The sequence below is a fragment of the Acipenser ruthenus genome, chromosome 6 (genome assembly GCF_902713425.1).
Source record: "Acipenser ruthenus chromosome 6, fAciRut3.2 maternal haplotype, whole genome shotgun sequence".
NCBI lineage: Eukaryota > Metazoa > Chordata > Actinopteri > Acipenseriformes > Acipenseridae > Acipenser > Acipenser ruthenus.
In genome coordinates, this window is record NC_081194.1 from 71979528 (window position 1) to 72001053 (window position 21526).

Below are 21526 nucleotides of genomic sequence, written 5' to 3' on the forward strand. Positions count from 1 at the left end.
TACTCAGCAACTTCATGTTGCAACCTGTCTGTCTTTCTGCCAGCTCATCAGCCACAGAAGTCATAGGCTAAGAGCCAGATCTGGGTTGGGATCACAGCCAGGTCTATTTCACTGCACTAGAATCTAACAAGAATGCAACAATGAAGTCTGTAATTTCAAACAGGCGTAGTGTATCTAGTCACGGCACTGATGTATATAACCAGTGTTACTGGAGGACTGGAGTGTCTAGCAAGACCCTCCTAGATCGGTCAGATGACGGAATACATTCATTTCAGTTGGTCAATTCTTCTTTGCAAATACTGTAGTTATGCCTTAATAAAGACAGCTGGCACTTTCAAATGAATCAATAATATTATTGTGAGTTTGCTCAGCACATTTTAGAGCAGCAACAATTTTAAGAGCGACATGGAACTGCATTATTACACTTCTCCCGGGGACCATCATTTGAAAGTAGAAATGGGAGTTTTTGTGAACAAAAACTTAGCATCGCTGGGCGTATAATGAATGAGAAATGGAGTATTAGATTGAATGGTCAAAATATAGCAGTGAAATAGTTAAGATACTGTAGAATACAACATTTTTTTGAGAGAATCATAGAATACAGCTGTATACCAACTGTAAAGAAACCATCTCAAAGCATGTGGTCTGTATCACTGATACAGTATATGAAAACAATGGGGCACTATAGGTGTCATTTAATATACATAATCTGTAGTTAGAGAATAGAATACATCTGTGTACAATGTACATTAAGTAGGGCTGTCAATTAACAGAAGTTAACCTGCGATTAACGCATACATTTTTTGGGAGATTAATTTTTTTCACACACGTTAATCGCATTCCTGTCTTGTCCCTCTTAGCATAACGTTTCAGTGCATGCCAGGCTTGAATGAGTGATTCACTGGATAGAAAGAAGGTTACTTGTATCTACTGTCAAAGTGAGTTCAATGATCACAGAAGTGCATCTAGTCTGCTGTACCACCTGTGTGCTAAACATGCTTTCACTTCCCAAAATACACTCTAGTAGTTTTTCTGTTACAGACAACAACAAATGAAACCCGTCAGTTTCATTATGAAGGATAGAGCCATTAATCATGCTTTGTTTTATTTAGGCAATTTCAAGTTATTAATAAAAAAGTATTATTATTATTATTATTATTTTTATTATTATTATTATTAATAATAATATTAATAATAATATTAATAATAATAATAATATTTAAATGGCAATGAAACACACCAGTTTATGACTAACGGAAACTGATAATTGTAAATGCAGTTACACGAGTAATAAACTGACTCCATTGTGATTAAGCAGTTGGTTCAAACCAATTTAACAACAACAATGGTGGACTGTGAATAAATATAAAACTATAAAGAGTGTCCAGAAATAGGAAAACGGGGATTTTATAATGGGTTGTTTTTTGTATGATGACAATAATAATAATAATAATAATAATAATAATAATAATAATAATAATCAACAGTAGTAATGAAACAAACTTAAATTAGCTGTACACAGTAATTGTATCAATTAAATATGCGATTAAAACCAAGTTTAACAGATTTTTTTTTTTCTTTCGAGATTAATCGTGATTATTATTAATATTTTTAATCGCTTGACAGCCCTAACATTAAGGCAATAACTCAAAAGAGTACTGGCTCTATGCCCAAGAAACTTAGTCATATGACCTCAATAGGGCAGCAGTATCAGTGAGTGGCAGCTAATTTAAAGGAAAAATGTAATTTGAATTTGTTAATAAACATGATTTAATACTGACAGTGATGTTTAAACTGTTTTGAAAAGTCTGCAAACCTTTATTTATTACAGAATGCACAATTGCTCTTTGCCAGAAAACCCGTTTAATGGCATTGTTACAGTTTAGCATGTTGAGCTTTGCCATTGTTGAAAGTCTTTGTTTTATGCAGCTGGACAGAAGGTTTAAAAAGTAAAACAATTCGATATCCTCCTGACAACTCGCTGTTTAATAAATCATGTTAATCCATTACTTCAAAACCAATTCTAATTTTACATACTGTACAGTAAACCACGTCACTACCATGTCAAAACCTTTTCAAATCTTACCAGTCATGCAATTCTATTGACTAAATAGGTCTCAAAATGTACAGGTTTCAAAAGAAACATGATACTGCAAACATGCACTTTCATTTTAAAACTTGACCTGGTTCTACACTAGGTAAAAGAAAGTTCTCAATTTTCTTGCCTTGTCTTCCAGGAAATCCATTACACTTGCACTACCTGGGTGAATTCACTTCAGCAGTGGATTTGGGGTGAAGCATCTTATGGCTGCAAAGCATGTCAGTCATTAAGGTGGGGATTTGCCAACAAGAAAGGCAGTCTTGAAGGGATGGGGACAATTCCATTCTCCAGGTGAAATGACCATGAAAGTACACAAGCAAGGCCTGCAATCAGAAATGTCTTTAACGTAGTGTAATCCCAAATATCGTGTTTTAAAATGAATATGCATTTGCTATAACATTTTTTTTTTCCTTTTTCAAAACTACACCATTGAAACCTCTAGGAAAGAATCTGCATGGCATGGAAAACGTAAAGAATGATTTTGTTAGTATCAATCACTTTAAATCATGGAGTTGATGGCTTCCAAACGTTTCTGAGCATTCGCCACTACAAAAATAAACAACAAGTATGCTGGTAACATATATAGCATCGCTTGTCACAGCTGTCAATAGAAAAAAAAAAGAATCAGTATCATGATAAAGTAGATTGTGTGATCTATATTGACACTGATCTTCATCCACTGTAAGTACAGCACATTTATGTAAAATGTTAGGTGTAGGGCTGTACAGACACTCAGATTTCACCAAGTAATTCCCTTTAAGATGTTTTAAGTTATTAGGTATTCATTAAAAAATCGAAGAAAACGTGTTGATTACTGAACACAAAACAATGTGCTCCCTCGGTTGACCTTGTTTATAATTAGTGAGTAATAATCGATAACAGTTTTCTACAGTGATTATATACAAATGACATGCTGTTAGGACTTAAACTAAATAACAGCACTCCTATTTTATCTTTGATTTGTCTTAACTTGCTTATTTATATCCATGAAATCATTCTGACTTCTTTTTATGATATTCTATACTGTTGTTGATAGGGTAAGCATTATACAAGAGATGTAACTCAAGACAGCTCAGTTACAGTTTACAGGCACAAAAAAAAAGAAAAAAAAGTGTTTTATACAAAAACACACAGAGGGCAACCCGTTTTTACAATTTACATTAAACAGTCACTACAGTAGCTGAAAGAAAAACGTTTGTCCACACATATTAAGATCAGTCCTTTTATCCTGCAAGAACCTCCTAGGAAATCTATGGAAAAGCATTTGATTTCAAGTTCTTCAATATTCTGATGCACTGCATTAAAATAGAGCCAGAAATGGGATAAGATATTTAAATGTAAAACACTCATACTATAACACAGGTTAAAGGGAATAGGAGCTCTTAAAATAAACAAATCCCCTGGGCCGGATGAGATCATCCCAATAGTACTCAAAGAAATGAAAGAAGTTATTTACAAACTGCTAACCAAGATCATGCAACAGTCTCTTGAGACGGGTTGTACCGACAGACTGGAGAATTGCAAACGTAATACCGATCCACAAAAAGGGAGACAAAACCGAACCAGGTAACTACAGACCAAGAAGCCTGACTTCTTATATGTAAACTTATGGAAACCATAATAAGATCCAAAATGGAAAATTACCTATATGGTAACAGTATCCTGGGAGAGTCAGCATGGTTTTAGGAAAGGGAGATCATTTCTAACTAACCTGCTTGATTGTTTTGAGGATGCAACATCGACAATGGATAATTGCAAAGCATCAGACATGATTTATTTAGATTTCCAGAAAGCTTTTGACAAAGTCCTGCATAAAAGATTAATTCTCAAACTGAACACATTAGAGATTGAAGGAAATGCATACACATGGATTAGGGAGTGGTTAACATGTAGAAAACAGGAAAGTACTGATTAGAGGTGAAACCTCAAAATGGAGCGAGGTAACCAGGTACCACAGGGAGGCCTGTAGAGACTTTAAAAAGCAGACTAGGAGATTGAAAAGGGAATTAGACATTAGGGATCAGTTTTAGGTAATCTGCTATTCCTAATCTACATTAATACCTTAGATTCTGGTACAGTAAGCAAACCTGTTAAATTTGCAGACGACACAAAAATAGGAGGAGTGGTAAACACTGGTCATTCAAAATGATCTAGACAGCATTCAAAACTGGGCAGACACATGGCAAATGACATTTAATAGAGAAAAGTGTAAGGTACTGCACGCAGGCAATACAAATGTGCATTATTAATATCATATGGGAGATACAGAAATTGAAGAAGGAATCTATGAAAAAAGACCTAGGAGTTTATGTTGACTCAGCAATGTCTTCATCTAGACAATGTGGGGAAGCTATTAAAAAAAAAGGCCAACAAGATGCTCGGATATATAGTGAAAAGTGTTGAATTTAAATCAAGGGAATTAATGCTAAAACTTTACAATGCATTAGTAAGACCTAATCTACAATACTGTGTTCAGTTCTGGTCACCTCGCTACAAAAAGGATATTAATGCTCTAGAAAGAGTACAAAGAAGAGCGACCAGATTTATTCCGGGTTTAAAAGGCATGTCATATGCAGACAGGCTAAAAGAATTGAATCTATTCAGTCAAGCATTCAAAATTCTAAAAGGTATTGACAATGTCGACCCAAGGGACTTTTTCGACTTGAAAAAAGAAACAAGGACCAGGGGTCACAAATGGAGATTAGATAAAGGGGCATCCAGAACAGAAAATAGGAGGCACTTTTTTTTTTTTTTTTTTTTTTTTTACACACAGAATTGTGAAAGTCTGAACCATCAGTAGCTTGCAATCTGTAGGGAGGTCAATCCAAATCAACCTCTCCTGAAAGGATACTGAAGTCTGTAATGACTTACCGAATTTAGAAATGTTTCGTTTGGTTGTTATTATACCTTTGCAGAATTAATCCCTCTGTTTAGTTACCAGCATGAACTTTTGATGTTCCTCATGCACATTAACAGTTACGCAGTTGGCTAAGACTAATATATATGGGTGTGTGAAAGGACATCAGTAGCCTAAGAAGCATAAGAAAAGCAGTAATGGGAATTGGCGAGTGCTGTCGGTTTTTGTACACATGCTACTTCTACCATTTCTAGAACAACTAATTCTCAACAATAATAGTAATTATTATTATTTTCTTCTTCTTGGCATCATGAACCGTTTTAACTGCAAGACTTTTGCATTCTAGACAGATGGGGGGTAACCACCTTTTCATCTCTGCCTAGTGCGTAAAGATCATGTAAACCCCTATGCATTATTTGAACAATATCCTTTATCGCGCAGCATCTCTTTTCAGCATGTTTGGTGATATTTCAATAAACCCTCCCATTATTTTATTACTAATGAGGTCGTTTGCATTTGGATGACTACATTCTCTTTCTAAAATAAACTCTCATGTAAACGTGGAAACAGAACTGTCATGACCAAAAAAGCGCGAGAGATCAGTTGTCACGCGTTTCAGTTTTTGCTTGTAAACTGCCCCATTGTCAGACAAACAATGGTATTCAATTAGTAATTGTACAGCTATTACTGAATAAAAAGTTATGAGCAAACAAGATGATCCTGAAATTCCTGTTGTGTTTTTATCTGCACCTCCAATGTACTATTATTTAGATTTACTATGAACGTACTACAGCAAAAAATGTATATTCCAAATGAAATACCTAACATTAACATAAGATTTTTATTTTATTATCATTTTCAAGTTATGCCGTTTTGTTTTAATGCAAATTGTATCAACTAGAATGTCGCAATCATTATCTTGTTCACACTTCACTTTAAAAAGCAATGATTACAACACACAATGCACTGCACCAATGGAAATCCTAAATGCAGTCTAATACAAACTTTTAAAAAATGTAGTTCATATGAGTCTCTTGTCCTGTCACAAAAAGAAAGTGGTTAAACCAAGTAAAATGAAACCTGTTCTCATACAGGCACAGCTAACCTCAAAATACAACTTTCTATCTTTCTAATAAGGCAAATCGAAACATACTTTACAGTATTCAACTCACCAATTACTGCACGTCACATTACAATATATCCAATTTAATGTTAAGATCAATAGCGAGGTTATGTGTTTATTCACACAGTACCTGTTGATAAACAATAGTCTTTAAGGTACAAGTTCCACTTACCATGTCTTCAGACATGTTTTCTACAAGGTACTGTACACACCCTGCCAGGTTCCCAGAAGTACAAACACAGTCAGTGACAAAGTTCAGTGTAATCTAAAATTTGCCTTCAAGTTACTTTAGTGTCTACACTTACAGCTGCAGCCTATCCACATACTTCACAAACAAAATGTTTTATTAACAGGCAATGGGCATTAAATAAGCGCTCACTAAACCAAAGAATTTACTACTAAGGGGTCATACTTCAAACTGCACTTATTACTAACTTCTTGTTTTTGAAATTATTGAAAAAAGACCTTGTCCCTCCCCACTTAGTCACTTCAGGAAGAAGGTAATTTTACAGACCTGTTACTGTACTTGTTCTAGACTGGATTATTGGACGAGACAGTAGCAGTTGAGATGTTTTTCAATTTGCCCTAGTTTTCATTGTCAGCCTCTGACTATTCCACTGTGAAAGTTTTAATACCCTTCTCCCACAGCCCCACCTGCCTCTATCCACAATGCCCCCAGACAGCTGCAGTAGGAATTAGAAATGTCTACAGTTTAACAGCTACAATACCAATTCCTTAACAAAACAGTGTTTAGATTAATCGTAGGCATGTATGTACAATAAGCAGTGACTACAAATTACAACAAAATAACGATTATTTTTTAAATCGACAAATATGCAAGACTTGGTAATAAAATAATTTTGCAATGAACCTCCTTTTAAGCTTGGCAAATGATATACCTTTACAGCGTTTTAACATTAACACCCAACAAAATTGCCTGTGCAAACTCTAATCTTGAAGAAACAGCTCCTTGAATTTGAACTGATTGCACTGCTCTCCATAAAGCTGTCTGCTTTTCTTCCTCTTTGTGGGGAGCAGCAATCAGTACAAATTCAAATCACCACCACTGGCCTTCACATGGGTATCAACCATCCACTGGTTGTTATGGTGAGCTCTATCCCAATAATTGAATATTTGGCTCACACAGCTCTACTGTATGTTATAGGGAATACTGCAAGCCCCAGTGTTTCTGATAAGGTCACATAATACCATTACTGAAAGAAGTTGTGTGAACTATGAAATGTTAAAATCACAAACAAGCCATCTTAGTAACAGCTTTATCATGGCTGGCTAAGTTCACATTTTGAAAACAGCTGAAATCTGTTCAGCTTCTGTATACTTCTAAGGCCCTGTCCACACTACATAACCAATTGAATTAATCCAGCTCAAAGCGACCACACTGAAGTACTGTTTCATGTTTAGTCAGGCTTAATGAGTACAAACACTATTAAAATAGTTTGGTTACAGTTCCTAGCAGCACAATGAACAGTGGAAATAAATAAGATAGTATCCCACCATGCACTCTATTTTATTTTAATGTGTTATATTCCTTATTAATAGAGGTCCATATTGCTAAAAAGAAATAAAACAAGTATTTTGGAAAAAGTAAATGCCAAAACACACACACACACACACACACACACACACACGCACACACACACACAAGCAGGGCTTGAAGTTTTCAGGTTTTATTTTTAATCAGAAGACTTCCCTTTAAAACAAACAGAGCTGGTTCTGTTTCATAATTACACTCAGAAAAAAAAGCTGTTAATTACAAAACAATCTTTGTTTTTACCTTCATACCTTGCCTGAGCCTAATTCTAGTTCCCTTAATTTTATTTCAAACAGAGCTGAGAAATTACGTGAATTGTTCATCTCCGATTCGATCTACTGTGTGACGCAGAGCAAGTCACTTAACCTCCTTGTGCTCCATCCTGTGGATGAGATGTTAAATCAATGTCCTGCAAGTGACTCTGCATATGATGCACAGTTCACAGCCTACCTCTGTAAACCGCTTTGTGATAGTGGTCCACTATGAAAGGCGCTATATAAAAATAAAGATTCTTCTTCTTCTTATTATTATTATTATTATTTATTACTTTTAACTTGCATTTCATTTTTGCAGTCACCTATTTTAACATTGTGCTTTTGTTATTTTCCCCACTAGTTTAACAGAGATGCCGGACAGATTTCTTTTAAGTATAAAAATGAATACCCAGTGCCGCATGTACACTGGTAGCAAGTCCTTCAGGCGCTTTAGCACTTTTAAGCCGGTTTAAAGGCAACTAATACGGTTTAACGGCACAGTGTGGACAGGGCCTAAGACCAGTTTGTTTTCCTGCCCAGATGTTACTCATCCACTCTGAACTGATTATAACATATTTTTTCTTTGCTTTGCGTTAGCAGCGCACACACTCTAAGGAGTCGATAACAAAAAGATGACTTTCCGTTTAATTCTTAAGTGGATATTCATTTGCTTTACTGACACTGGTGCTTTACTGAGATATAATACAATTAAGGATGAACAATACTGTACAGTACAGACTAAATCTCATGGTGTACATTTAGCATATTAAAATATTAATATTAAAACTAAAACACAAAAACAGGATTAAAATTTAAAAAATAAAAAAATAAAATAGGAGGGCCATATTCTCAAAGCATTTACCTTTAACATAGAAAGGAGACCATTTCATGTTAATGTTACTAAGTGCAAAACAAACATTTGGATTACATTACTTAGTTTGGTTCATTTTTCGTAAAATTAACCAGTGCTTTTGTTCTTTAAAAAGTAATAGGATTTAATTAAAGACTAACACAGATTGCTCTATAAGCCCATACTATCCTCAGAAGAAACTAGAATGTTCTTTCTGCAGTATACCTACTGTAGTAACTAATGAAGCAGTACAATGTCATATTTATACAGTGGGAATGCAAAGCATTGCTTGAAGGCTTAAATTTACCTGTTGTCGACCTACAGTACTAAGGTAATTTCCCTTGTTATTACAAATTGGCCCTTGTGTGTAATGCATCAATGAACAGATGACAATAGCTTCAAATTGCATACTATCCAATTTAAACAGTGATGTGGTACTAAAACACAGCTACCTCCTTAACCAACTACCTCCATTTTGACATTTGTATTTCTTCACCTCAGTGTGGAAAGAAGCATGAATTAATATATACACTACCCACCATGTGTGTCCCAATACTTGTTGTAGAGTCGTGTATAATATATATATATATATATATATATATATATATATACACACACACACTCCTAAACTTACTACTATCTGCAGGGCACATGTTAAGGTCTTTTATATGCAAACTAAATCATGGAGGCACATCTTGTGACTTGTTTACACATTAGGAATCATTTAAAAAAAGTCAATGGCCAAGGTACTATGTGTAAAAAATAAATAGCTATACATTGAAACATATTACTATTATATAGACACATCAGTATTTTGTGTCTGCAGTATTGAGTTGTGGTTGTGGTTTTAAAATAAACACATTCCATGCAGTACTGTAGGTGTGATATTTACCTTGACAAAGTTATCTGGAAACATGCCTGTCTTGCCATTGAGATCTCCTTCCATCCACCCTTCCTCCTCCAGTCTTTTCACATGTTTAATAATGTCTCCTACCCGGATTGTGAGCTCGTCTTCATGGAGGGCTTCATAGTCATACTCCACTATAACTTCTACCGGAACAAAACAAACAATCATTAAACTTAAATTGCAATTGCCAGGACAGCTGGTTTTCATAGAAATCATATTGGTTTGCTTAAAACATACTTGATGTGTTTTCTTGTTGTGTGACAGACATTTTCCAAAAAAAATCATATTGAAACTTTCCAGAAACAAGTATGTAGTAACATACAGTAGTGTACACGTCCATCACGGCTATAAATTCTAACTGACAGTTACCAGAATAATCACATAAATCAACAGTACTGTATTTACAGAATAAGAATTAGCAATTAATGTTTCATAACAATCTGAGAAGCGATTCTCCAGGTATATGCAGAAAAAAAGTGTAACATACTGTAGAAAGCTGAACGGACAGACTGGCAGTCACCTCCATATAGTATATCTCAACAGCTTATGTAAATAATTGTTAATACCAAGTTTCATGACAATTGGATATGCAGATATATGCAAACATGTGTGAAGTGGTACTTATATACACACTGTTAGTCTGGCTCCACTACTGTATAACACAAGCACACAATAACAAAGGAAAATATCATGGTCACAGTAGATAATACAACATGATGACACACACTCATAATAAATACATTCTTTTTTCATAACACTGTATTGAGGAAAACAAAACATTTCAAGAGTGTCTGGATCAACTAAGTTTTGTAATTTGATAGTTACAGTAGTTAGTTCTACAAACAGGTTGAAAATAGAGGGATTTACTGAGGCGGTGGCTTCTGCTGTACAGTAATCAATCTGGCCCATTACCCAATTAATATTACCCTTGATATTGCACCGTTATCCCTTTATTTTCTTTAATTAAAAAAGTTTCATATACTCAGTACTACCAATAAATTTGTATTTTGTTAATCATAAAATTACTAGATATTTTTACATTGAGCATTGTATCATTTGTAAAGCACAGGATTAATTTACTATTTTAGCCATAGTATACGTCTGAGTTGCAACATTTACAGTATCAACAAAAAACCTTGCATTTGTAATGGCCCATATGTGATCACAGCTTGGTTTAGAGTTGTACTGCTTGTGTCAGAATGCGTATGGATTACAAAAGATTGCAATTTGTGCAGAGGGAACACACTGTACTGTAGCATTTGTCATCACTTCTCAGCACAGGGTTTAATCATTGTGCATTTGTATGGCACTTTATTCTAAGTAATTTGGAAAAGAGTAAACTTGAAATACTAGCCAGGAAACACAAATGCCTGTACTGTAGTTATTAAATAAATAAAAACATGTGTTAGCCTACAGCAGTGGTATACAACTTTTTTGCTGGCAGAGACACATTGACAATCCGAATGAGGGCCACTAATATTAACTGTTTTTTTTAACCACACATAACAGGATACTAATATATTTTGTGTTTATGAAGACCCAAATGCCAAATAACAAATACTGTACAACCAATCCTTCATTTTATCGTGGGCGTCAGGGTCCAATAAAAATCCTTTACGCAACACGCTTTTTCTCATTTTTCATATAAAAAGCAGCATACCATTATAATTCATACTGCGTAGGATAACTGCTTCTCATCAACTTATGTCTCCAATTAATGTCATGAATCTTCCTCTCCTTTCTTAAATGCCCAAACCGCTGCATTGAAAGAATCCATTCACCACATAGGAGGCTAGTTGCTAGGGGGCCGACATCACTGGCCTGTGAGTTTTGCTTAAAAAACCGATTCAGCAAGTAGATACTTAACTTGCTTTGTGTTATTGTGCAATGCGTGTGTACCGGTATATGATAAAAGTATGACATTAATGCTTTGTTTTTAATTGTTCTTTATATTTTAGTTTATGATGTGCAGTACAAAATAAAAAGAACAGTAACTCTAAGTGAAACTGTCCATGTATAGTGCAGCTAAGGCATGCGCAGTTACTGTAAAATTGCAGAGCCAGTTGTATACTGCTTCAGTCCAATGGGATTGAAATATAAATCCTATCGGGGTTTTTTTTTTTTTTTTTTTTTTAAATAATTGCTGTATGTGCAATTATTATGAAAGCCCCACAATAGTAGGGCAGTGTAAAAAAAAAAAAAATTATTATATATATATATATATAGTATTTTTATAGGAGGGCATAATTAAAGAGAGTGGGGGACTGTACATTACTGTTACTGCCGTTAATAAGAAATTATGGTAACTAAATTATTTTTCTGTGCAAGGTCCGTTTGTCAGAAAAAAAAAAAATCTGATGTTTAATAAAAAAAGTACGTATGTAATTAAAACATGATGTATACTATACTATTATTGATATACATCTATTTGAGTTGTTTTATTAAATGTCAGGGTTAGAAACTCACGCTCGCCCACAGGGGAATTAAATCTGATGAGGACTAGTTGATGTCTGTGTCTCAGTAGTCCTCTGGGCGAGTACTTAAAACAAATGTACACACATACACTCTCACGTTCAGTCTTGCGTTAAAAAAATGCAGGGAAGTCCATTTTCTAACGGGGTGTAGCAGTGGTGAATAAGCATTCACAAATAATGCTTAGAACTCGGAACTAAAACCTCCCTTCATCGCTTACGCCACTTAATGACGTTTTACGTTTGTGTTCTCCCTCTGTGCGGGATGCAAAGTGTATCGTTTGAATTTACTGAAACACGTTGCATATTTTGAAGTGTAAAGTCATTTTACAAAAATGTGATGATTTATACTGGGTTACAACCCTGACTGAAGATGTCATTAGCAAAGGGGGCCGGTTGTACTAACGAGGTCAAACAACAGGCCACATTTTAAAACTAATAAACAAACAATTACCATGATGAACATTATCATAGTATGTTGCTTAAAACATAATAACACAATATATTCATAATAAAGTTGAGTTCTTGTTTCCAAAAATAGCCATGGACCACATTCTCCAGAAGAGCCAAGCCACAGAGCTCAATCTACTGTGTAGTAATTAGCATGCCATCTCCATGGCAAACTCACTTCAATTTAAATCAAAGGAGGTATAGCAAATGCCAACAGGAGCCCATGTTACAACACTGTCAAACTCACTCATACTGCAAAATGATACAGTATACTGTAAAGCCCAGGACACACATGAGCAGCGCGGCACCCCTAGCGAGGAGCGGCAAAATGCTGCACATATCGCTCACCTTTTATTTCAATTATAGTGAACATGCATGGTCGAAAAAATGACATTACGGAAAAGTGTCGCAGCGGCAGAATTTTGGAACGGAAAAATATCACCCGGCGAGTGATATTTTGCCGCTAAAACATTTTCCCGCAGCGGCAAATCTGGGTCTAGCCAATCAGATCCATGGTGTGGGATACGTCATGTCTTGATGAACTCGAATATCCATCAACAGAGGAGCTACTGATAGCTGAAGATTCTCAGCATCCCAAGCTATTTCATTATAAAAATAAGAATTTAATGGACGTTGGTTATGGGTCTATTGAATGACCCAAAACCAATACTAACCGCTTAAACCCCGCATTAATACATCCTGTATCATTTGTCAGATATACACGTCAAGTAATTAACCAGTTGCCAGCCGAATGATTATTGTGTATACAATTGTGAAGAATGGGATCCCTTTTTTCCTTAGCAGCCCCTATACAATGTATAACTACAGATACAGTACCACAGTCCAGTCTTGTTAACTGTGGTGCTGGATATATAATAGGCTTTCACATTGTATCCCCAAATAAATATCATATTTTACATACATATCCTTAGGTGAATAAAAGGCAAATATTTCTGAGTGGTGTTCTGATATGGGAACTTATAACGTTAGATCCTGATAAAAATTTCTGGAGCTGGAGACGGTTGTTCACTCTGGGGTCAAGCACTAAAAGTTCAAGAATGATATACATTTTTTGGGTTGTTGTACAGTGCAGTGAGGTGGTGGACGGTCTTTCTTTTTTTATCGCCGCTTCACAACGTCGATGTGTGTCCACCAAGCAAAGCGGTACGGCCGCGCGCTGCCCTGCTTCACTCCACGCAAGCGGAGCCGCGCCGCTCATGTGTGTCCGAGGCTTAAGAGTGATTCCAGAATAGCAATTAAAAAATGTTATGTATTATTATGGTTTAGCCTGCTACTGTAGTTAGATGTGATCTAACAGGGAACACTTTCGCTACATTGATGTTTTATGTGCTGCTGAAGCTACTGTATGGACACTTCTTAAAATATGTCAAAGAATTGCATTTTAAGCCTGATCATGATAGGAGGACTTGTTTGCAAGTACTATTTTTACAAACTCAAGTAACCTGTTTTTGGTTGTCCCCCCAAACAGTAGTAGTAAAAAATTAAGATTGGAGTTAAAAGTATTGTATGTGTAAAAAGGTTATAATGTTATTTATTAGATCTAACTGGAAAAGGGCATCTCAAGAGCTACCCAGAAGAAAATGAAATGGTTAAAGATGAAAAAGTTTGTCTCCACAAATTATCGGGACACTGCAGTAATGAATTAATCGGGACACTGCAGTAATGATGGTCATTTAATAGTGGGCTGGACAGAGCTGTATAGCAAACAGGCTACAGTAGCTCTGTGATAGGGACACTTGATACCTTGCCATTACAGTAGACCTGCAAGTTATAAACATTACAAACTGGCTGGTCAACCGAAAACTGGAAACTGGGCTCCTGGCTACTGTACAAGACTCCGATGCTGTGAATTGTACCAGTTAAACAGCTCCCCTGGCTTATTTTTTTGTATTCTTATTATTTAAGATGTAGGCATTTTAATACTGCAGTGCACATACACTATATTAATACAAATAATCAAGTTACAGAGTTACAGAAATCTCACTCCTGTGAAAATCCTTCATTCCTGATGTGTTCATAATTTAAGGATTCTACTGTATTTAGTTTTCAAGAGAGACCTGGTAAGACCACAAAAAAGGCCTGCATCATACTGTACAGTACTTTTACAATAGCAGAAACACAGTAAAAGATGCAAAACACTTTAGGAAAAAAAAGTCAGCCAGCAATAACATACAGGCATCAAGAACAGTGTACTGGAACTACACTGAGAACTGGCAAAGAATGATATATGCAAAAAAAATGCAATTTGAGAAAGCTATAAAACGCAATATTTGTCTTACAAGATAGGGCTGTCAGTTAAGCCTCCAAATAGCAATCGATTTATTGGGCACACAAAATCGAATCATTAGAATAAATATCGATGATTGTATCGCCCACATACATTTTTGCTCCAGTCCTCTCCCCCCCACACCATGATGTGATTATTTTAATATCATTGCAGTTAAGTAAAAGCTTGTGCACAACAATTGAATGTGAGGGGTAATTACGCCTTGGTAGCGTCAAGAGAAGAAAAAAAACAACAACATTCGCAACAAGCCTAAAGCAAGTTTAACATATTACAGGAGTGTAACTAAAGAATTTATTCCAAACAGATTACTGTACTTTGGAATGTAATCTACTGTAAAACTTCAAATAAATTGCCGGTCTCCAATACTCACCGGTCTCCAATAGGCGCCGGGGCTGCTGGGAAATACGGTAAATAGACGCCAGGGTCTCAAACATATGCAAACTTTTTGGGGAATTCGACGTTTAACAATTTTTTACCGATTACAATCGAAAAGTAGCAAGCCTAGTTATAAGCCAGTTTTACATTTGACCTTTATGAGAGGTCAAAGGTCACAGGCAATGACATTTTTTGATAGAGCATACATGTGTGCCATAGTAACTATGACGCTATCTGCACTCTATACTGAGTTATGAGCCAGTTTTAGATTTGACCTTTAGGAGAGGTCAAAGGTGATGGGCAATGACATTTTACAATAGAACATACAGGGGTTACTATATGTGTTCCATAGTAACCATGGCCCTATCTGCACTCTATTGTCTTCCCTTGAACAATGTTCAAATACACTACGATCATGTGTGCCAATTTTTGGTTCAATCAGACTAGCAATTTCAGAGACGAAGGTTTTTGTAGGCAGTTTTGTATGTTGATGATGTCATCCAACGTGGCCGCCATGGTTTTTATTGTAGCAACTTCCCATTAAAGACAACCACACTACGATCACATGTGCCATTGGGTTTGTTTCAATCGAACTAGCGGATTGGGAGAAGATATTTGTAGTTTGTGATTATGACGTCTGTACCGTGCAATTTTGACGTCATGCAGCATGGCTGCCATACCACACAACATCAGCTTCTTACAAACACCAGTTAATCTTGGACTATCCCTCAACAACTATACCATATTTCAGCACTCTGCAATAAGTCGTTTTCGAAAGACGAATTTTTACATTTAGGCTAAATGGTTTTTTTTTCAATCCAATATGGCGGCCAAACCATGTGACTTACGACATAAGTTCTTTAGCATTTTCCATCTTCCCATAAGCATCTACCAACCTACCGAATCTAGTGAGTTTTCGAGCAACTCTGTGCATACATGCGGAAACTCATGACATCTAGTGGTCAACCCATTACACTGCAGGGAACAAAGCTTTCATTCTCAACCACAGCAATCATATCGGTCCGCATTTAAGAATCAACCAATAAGAATCAAATCATCTGGAACGGATGTGATTCTTATAAACGGAGTGAACTTTAACTGTAAAACACAAAATGCGGAAATCTCTGCCTAAAACATAACAATAATAATTTCCATTACACAAGAGTAGATGTTAAAACTTCATGCTGATTTGAACTCGGCTCTCGCCAAGATAAGCACCAACTAAGACGTAGCTTTACAGTAAACTAATGTGATCCATCTGTGTCACGTTTCCTTCCATATGATAATGTAGATATCCTTCTGTCTGGTGTTAATGGCTGAAGTGTAATGCTGGCTCCAGGGATCAGCTTATTTGCCTCCCTAGTGCATCAGCACACACAACGGCTGCGATGCTGGCTCCAGGGATCAACGACAGTGCGGTCTCCACAGCGCATCAGCATGACAACCGTCTGGATTGAGCAAAGTAGGATACATCTCTGGGATCTTCAAGTGGGCACCTTCCATCCTCTGTGTTTCGTCGACTAGCCCACGACACCTCAAGAGGGCTCTACGGTGATTCTGGCGTCCCAGCATCACCCCCCTCTGTCCCCCACTCAACTCAGCCCAGCTTACTTACCTGTACATCAGCGTTTCTTTCTTTCTATTGTGCTTGAGATCCCCAACCAGAATCTTTCCGTCTCAACCACAGCCAGTTGCTGCTCCTCTCTTCTGCTTCAGATAAGTTCTTCACTGTGCGACGCAACTCTTGGCCACTGAATCCGACGTCTCTGAGAAACCGGGTTGTAGAGTGTGCCACAAATCCTCGACAACCCACCTCCACTGGGCAAACCTGGACTCTCCATCCTCGCTGTTCCGCTTCAGCGGCTAGTTGAGCATACCGCAGTTTCTTCCTCTCATACGCCTCATCTACAGCATACTCCCATGGCACTGTTAACTCTACCAGGTGAACAAGGCGTGCTGATCCAGACCACAAGACAATATCTGGTCGAAGGTTAGTGGTGGCAATCTCCGGTGGAAAAATAAGCCGTTGACCAACATCTGCCAGCATTTTCCAGTCTCTAGCAGCATCCAGTTGTCCTGGGCGAGGCTTGGTTTTAACACCTTTTCTTGGTGGTTGCTCTCCTGGGCGGAGGAATGTTGTCTTTTGTGTTTAATGTTTTGATGGAACTAGTGGCAACTTATTGGTCATGTTACGCTTGTCTTCCAATGCTAAGGCCAAACATTGCAGCACCTGGTCATGGCGCCAAGTAGTCCTTGGCTAAGAGCCACCTTACATCCTGTCAAAATGTGCCTTAATGTTGCAGGTGATGAACACAAAGGACATGAGTGATCCTCTCCCACCTAATAATAATAATAATAATAATAATAATAATAATAATAATAATAATAATAATAATAATTAAATAAATAAATCTGATTTACTTACCACAACATGCATACATCACTTTTTTTTTTTTTAAGTTTTAAAAAGGCAGTTTTTTCAAGGCACCACGCTTTTTTGTTTGTTTACATCAAATACACAACTTACAAAGCCTTTTCAAAACAGATTTGCTGGTAGGATGGGACCAGCAAATCAGATGCTAGTTAACACATGCAGGAAAAGAAGAGCAGGCCTACTGCTTGTCTGGCAGAAATACTGCAAATAGCAAGGCAGGGCGTTCGGTGTAGTTTCATTGATAAACTTAAATAATGTTAACTATGCATGGTACAAAAATGTAATTATTGAATCGATTATCCAGTATTTATATCGATGTGTATAATGAGGAATGGAATCGATTTTTGATTTAATCACAGCAGCCCAATTACAAGATGATTTTATGGACTGATGGCATTGATCTTAAAAAATGTCTAAAGCTGACCAATTGGGTAAGTGTATTTGTTAAAATGTTTTACAACAATATCATGTGACACACTTGGCCAAACAATACTGTTGGCATTTAACATTACATACCTTCATATAATGGATTAAGGATGACTCTTTCATGATGGAAGCTGCAGTACTTTATGGACACAGTAGGCTAAGGAGTTGGTTTGACAATATACTGTATACCCTACCAGAATTAGCCACTGCTGGCTTATTTTAGCGCAGTTTTACAATAGAACTGAGAATCACCCTGGATTGAGGGTTTACTTGTATGACCCCTTATGATAAATTCAAGGTTCTATTATTGCTTTACAAAATGAAAGTTTGCAGGTTATCAACAAGTAAAATGTGGCTTTAGTGTCTAACCTATAAAACATGACAGTAAAATACATATGCTTTAGATTGCTGTGTTTGCTTTGTTTTAATTATCAAAACATAGCCATAGTCTTTAAGCAAGTTAAAACATGTACTGGTATTCAGTTATATTGCAACCGTAGAGTCCTGATGGTATTTTCTTAGAAGAATCTACAGCTATGGCAAAAAGTTTAGCATTGAGACACAGGCCTAATTAGAAAAATTAAAAACTACATGAACATAATTTAGATATTTTATTTAAATAATGTAATCAAAGAAACTACAACAATGATATCGCAAAAGTCTATCGGAAGCCATAAAAGTAGTACAGTATTTCATGTTAGATTTGGAAATGTCACATGTTTCAATTTGTATATCAGTATACATAACATTATTCAGCAGGTTTCATTCGAAAATTAGTTCATTCTATAGGGTGATATAGCTGTACAATAAATAGCAACATAGATCACTAATTCATTTTATGTGTCCTTGACAGACCAGCTAGAGACTACAAATCGTGTTTTACAAGAAAGGGATCGGTACAGGATATGATAAGCACTGGCAGCCAAGGTCAAACCTACTACTGTTGTGAACAACCAATAGAAACTGAAAACATATTGCTTTTTTAATAATACATAATAGTGTGCTATGGCTCAGTGATGACATCATATAATAATACTCCAGTCATTTCAATCGATACCAGTGCTTCTCATACAGCAGTTCTGGTGCAAACAAAAAGAAAAAAACTAAGAAGTGTTGCCATTGAACTCAATAAATATAAAAGGGTACCATAATAAAAGCAAAGTGTAATAACGCTTGGTAAAAGCATGGTAAAGTAACAAACTTAGTTGCACAGCACACTTAGCAGTATGCGATTGAATCAATTCATTATTTCCTTATCTATGTTGTAACAAAACATGAATGTTGTAGAATTGACCAGAACAATGAGTGTAAGCACACTGTACTTGCCAACCATAAAGAGAATGGAAGAGTAATAAAAGTCAAAGACAGTTTAACATCAAAATACGACAGGATTTACTTTGAACTATAGCACACGGCAGAGGGCATAAGCTGACATTTTTATTTAACTTATTTTACCTTCAAACTAAATATTCAGTATTCAAAATTCCCAATATAAATAGCAAGATACAGTATGCCTGCTGTAGCTGTCTGGAATGCAAGAATGTATTCAGGTTATCTTTACCACATCTGACTGCAAACCACAAACTAAAATACAGTCTGTGTACCAGTATCTGAATGACTGAAAAACAGCATGCAGAAAATGTGCTGATGACTGTGCCTGTAACTTGGGAAAGATTGCAAATGACAGACAAATAGAAGATTTACATTCTACCTATGGGGTAAGGTAAAATACTGCAAATGAAATACATTTGATCATGGATTTCTAACTTTTAATTGAGGACCTTTTGGATTTAGACTTTGCCCTACTGGCACCAAGAAACACATCAGGTACAGCAGTTAAAGAAAATGCTTGAGTTGCATCATCAATAGAGTCTCACATCAATACACTTCATTTTCAGGAGCCTACAATAACTGAAAAGGAATACGATAAAAGCTGCCACAAGGTACGTACAGTAGTTATACACTATTCCATGAAATGTGGTCTGCACAAATTATGGAGTTTAAGCAGACCAATTCACAATTAATAATTGCTCTGCTGGGTTAAAAGCAGTTCGGTTACTGTATATCAGACAGACTGCACAAAGAAAACATATGAGTGAAACTGACTCACTGACTTTTGATTTGGCTCAAACTTGAAAAACTGCACTTTCAGAGCTTAGTATTATGGGTCATTATACTGTATCTTATGTGCATGCTGATTTTGCTTTAGATCACACTATGAAAAGGATTATCTGGCGAAGACCCAGAGGCAACTAGTCTTTTTTAAAGCACCCAGGTCACCAAGTTTTAGCACTGCAACACTGCTCTTAACACAGGCAGGCACAGACTCACCTCCTTGAAAAAACAGAGGCTTATCCCAACCATTAACGGCCTGTCTTCCTTGCACTGCACATATGAAGTTCCAAAATCGATCTACAGTATCAACATCCCTTTACATGCTAAGAGTGTAAAGGCCTACAGCAGATTGTGTGTGATAAAAAATAGGTTTAATCAATTTTCATTGATGCTAAATTTGCTTAAGAATCATTTTCAATGCCCCTCTTCTAGTCTAGAGCATGACTCTATTCCATGTTACACTGCCATGCTTGATAAGTGTCCCTTTCAGGCAAAATATTGACCTCCGAGTCATTCCCTATCCTAGTTAAAGTACTTCTGGTGCAGGTCTACAATAACTTATATTGCTATAGTGTCAAACATTCCAAGAGTTGCATTGAAAATGATTCTTAAGTCCATAAAGAATAGTTAATTAGGATTCAAAATTAATTACCAATCTTATGTACAATAAACTTAATAAAATAAAAATAACAAAAAAAGATACAAAGAATGCAGGTATCTGGTGCATTACTTCCAGCATAAAATTCCACCCAACCAACCTAATAGGGCTACATTCCAATCAGTTTTCTAACGTGAATAATGAAGAATAAAAATCATTCAAATTACACAGAACGCTTCACAAGATACTACAGCCACAGCCAAATTAATAATCTTACTTTCAGTATAATTTCTAGAACTCCTTAAAAATATAAGCTACTTGCACATAAATGAAATCTGTAACACCAATTAAGACACTAGCTAAAACATGTATTTAGTGTTTCCCTTAAAATATATTAACCAGTGTTTGAAGTTATGTATAACAGTGAAGGAGGAATGGAAAAAATTGTCAGTGTGTACATTTCTCCAAAATGTATTTAATTGTCATAAGAAATGAAGATGTTATTTCTTTCCACAATTGAAATACACACTTATCAACAACATGGGGGCAAAGATATGGCCTGTACTTAGAGTACAGTACACGTCATGCCATGACACACACCATCCATGACAACATTTGAACCGTATAACTAACAAAGTATTTTTAATAGAAATTAATTGAGAAAACAGTTTATACAATGCCCTCCCTCAAGAAGTGTATACAGTC

The 21526-nt window shown here is 36.1% G+C and overlaps 1 protein-coding gene across 2 annotated transcripts in view; it reads right to left on the reverse strand.

Moving 5' to 3' along the window:
- Nucleotides 1–21526, reverse strand: part of LOC117411583 (CD2-associated protein-like) — a 68876-nt gene that overhangs the window by 46441 nt on the left and 909 nt on the right. For both annotated transcript variants that reach the window (XM_059025780.1, XM_034019236.3), the window contains exon 2: nt 9630–9787. In XM_059025780.1, coding sequence (XP_058881763.1) covers nt 9630–9683 — 54 coding nt within the window. In that variant the 5' untranslated portion in view covers nt 9684–9787. The remainder of the gene's footprint in view (nt 1–9629; nt 9788–21526) is intronic.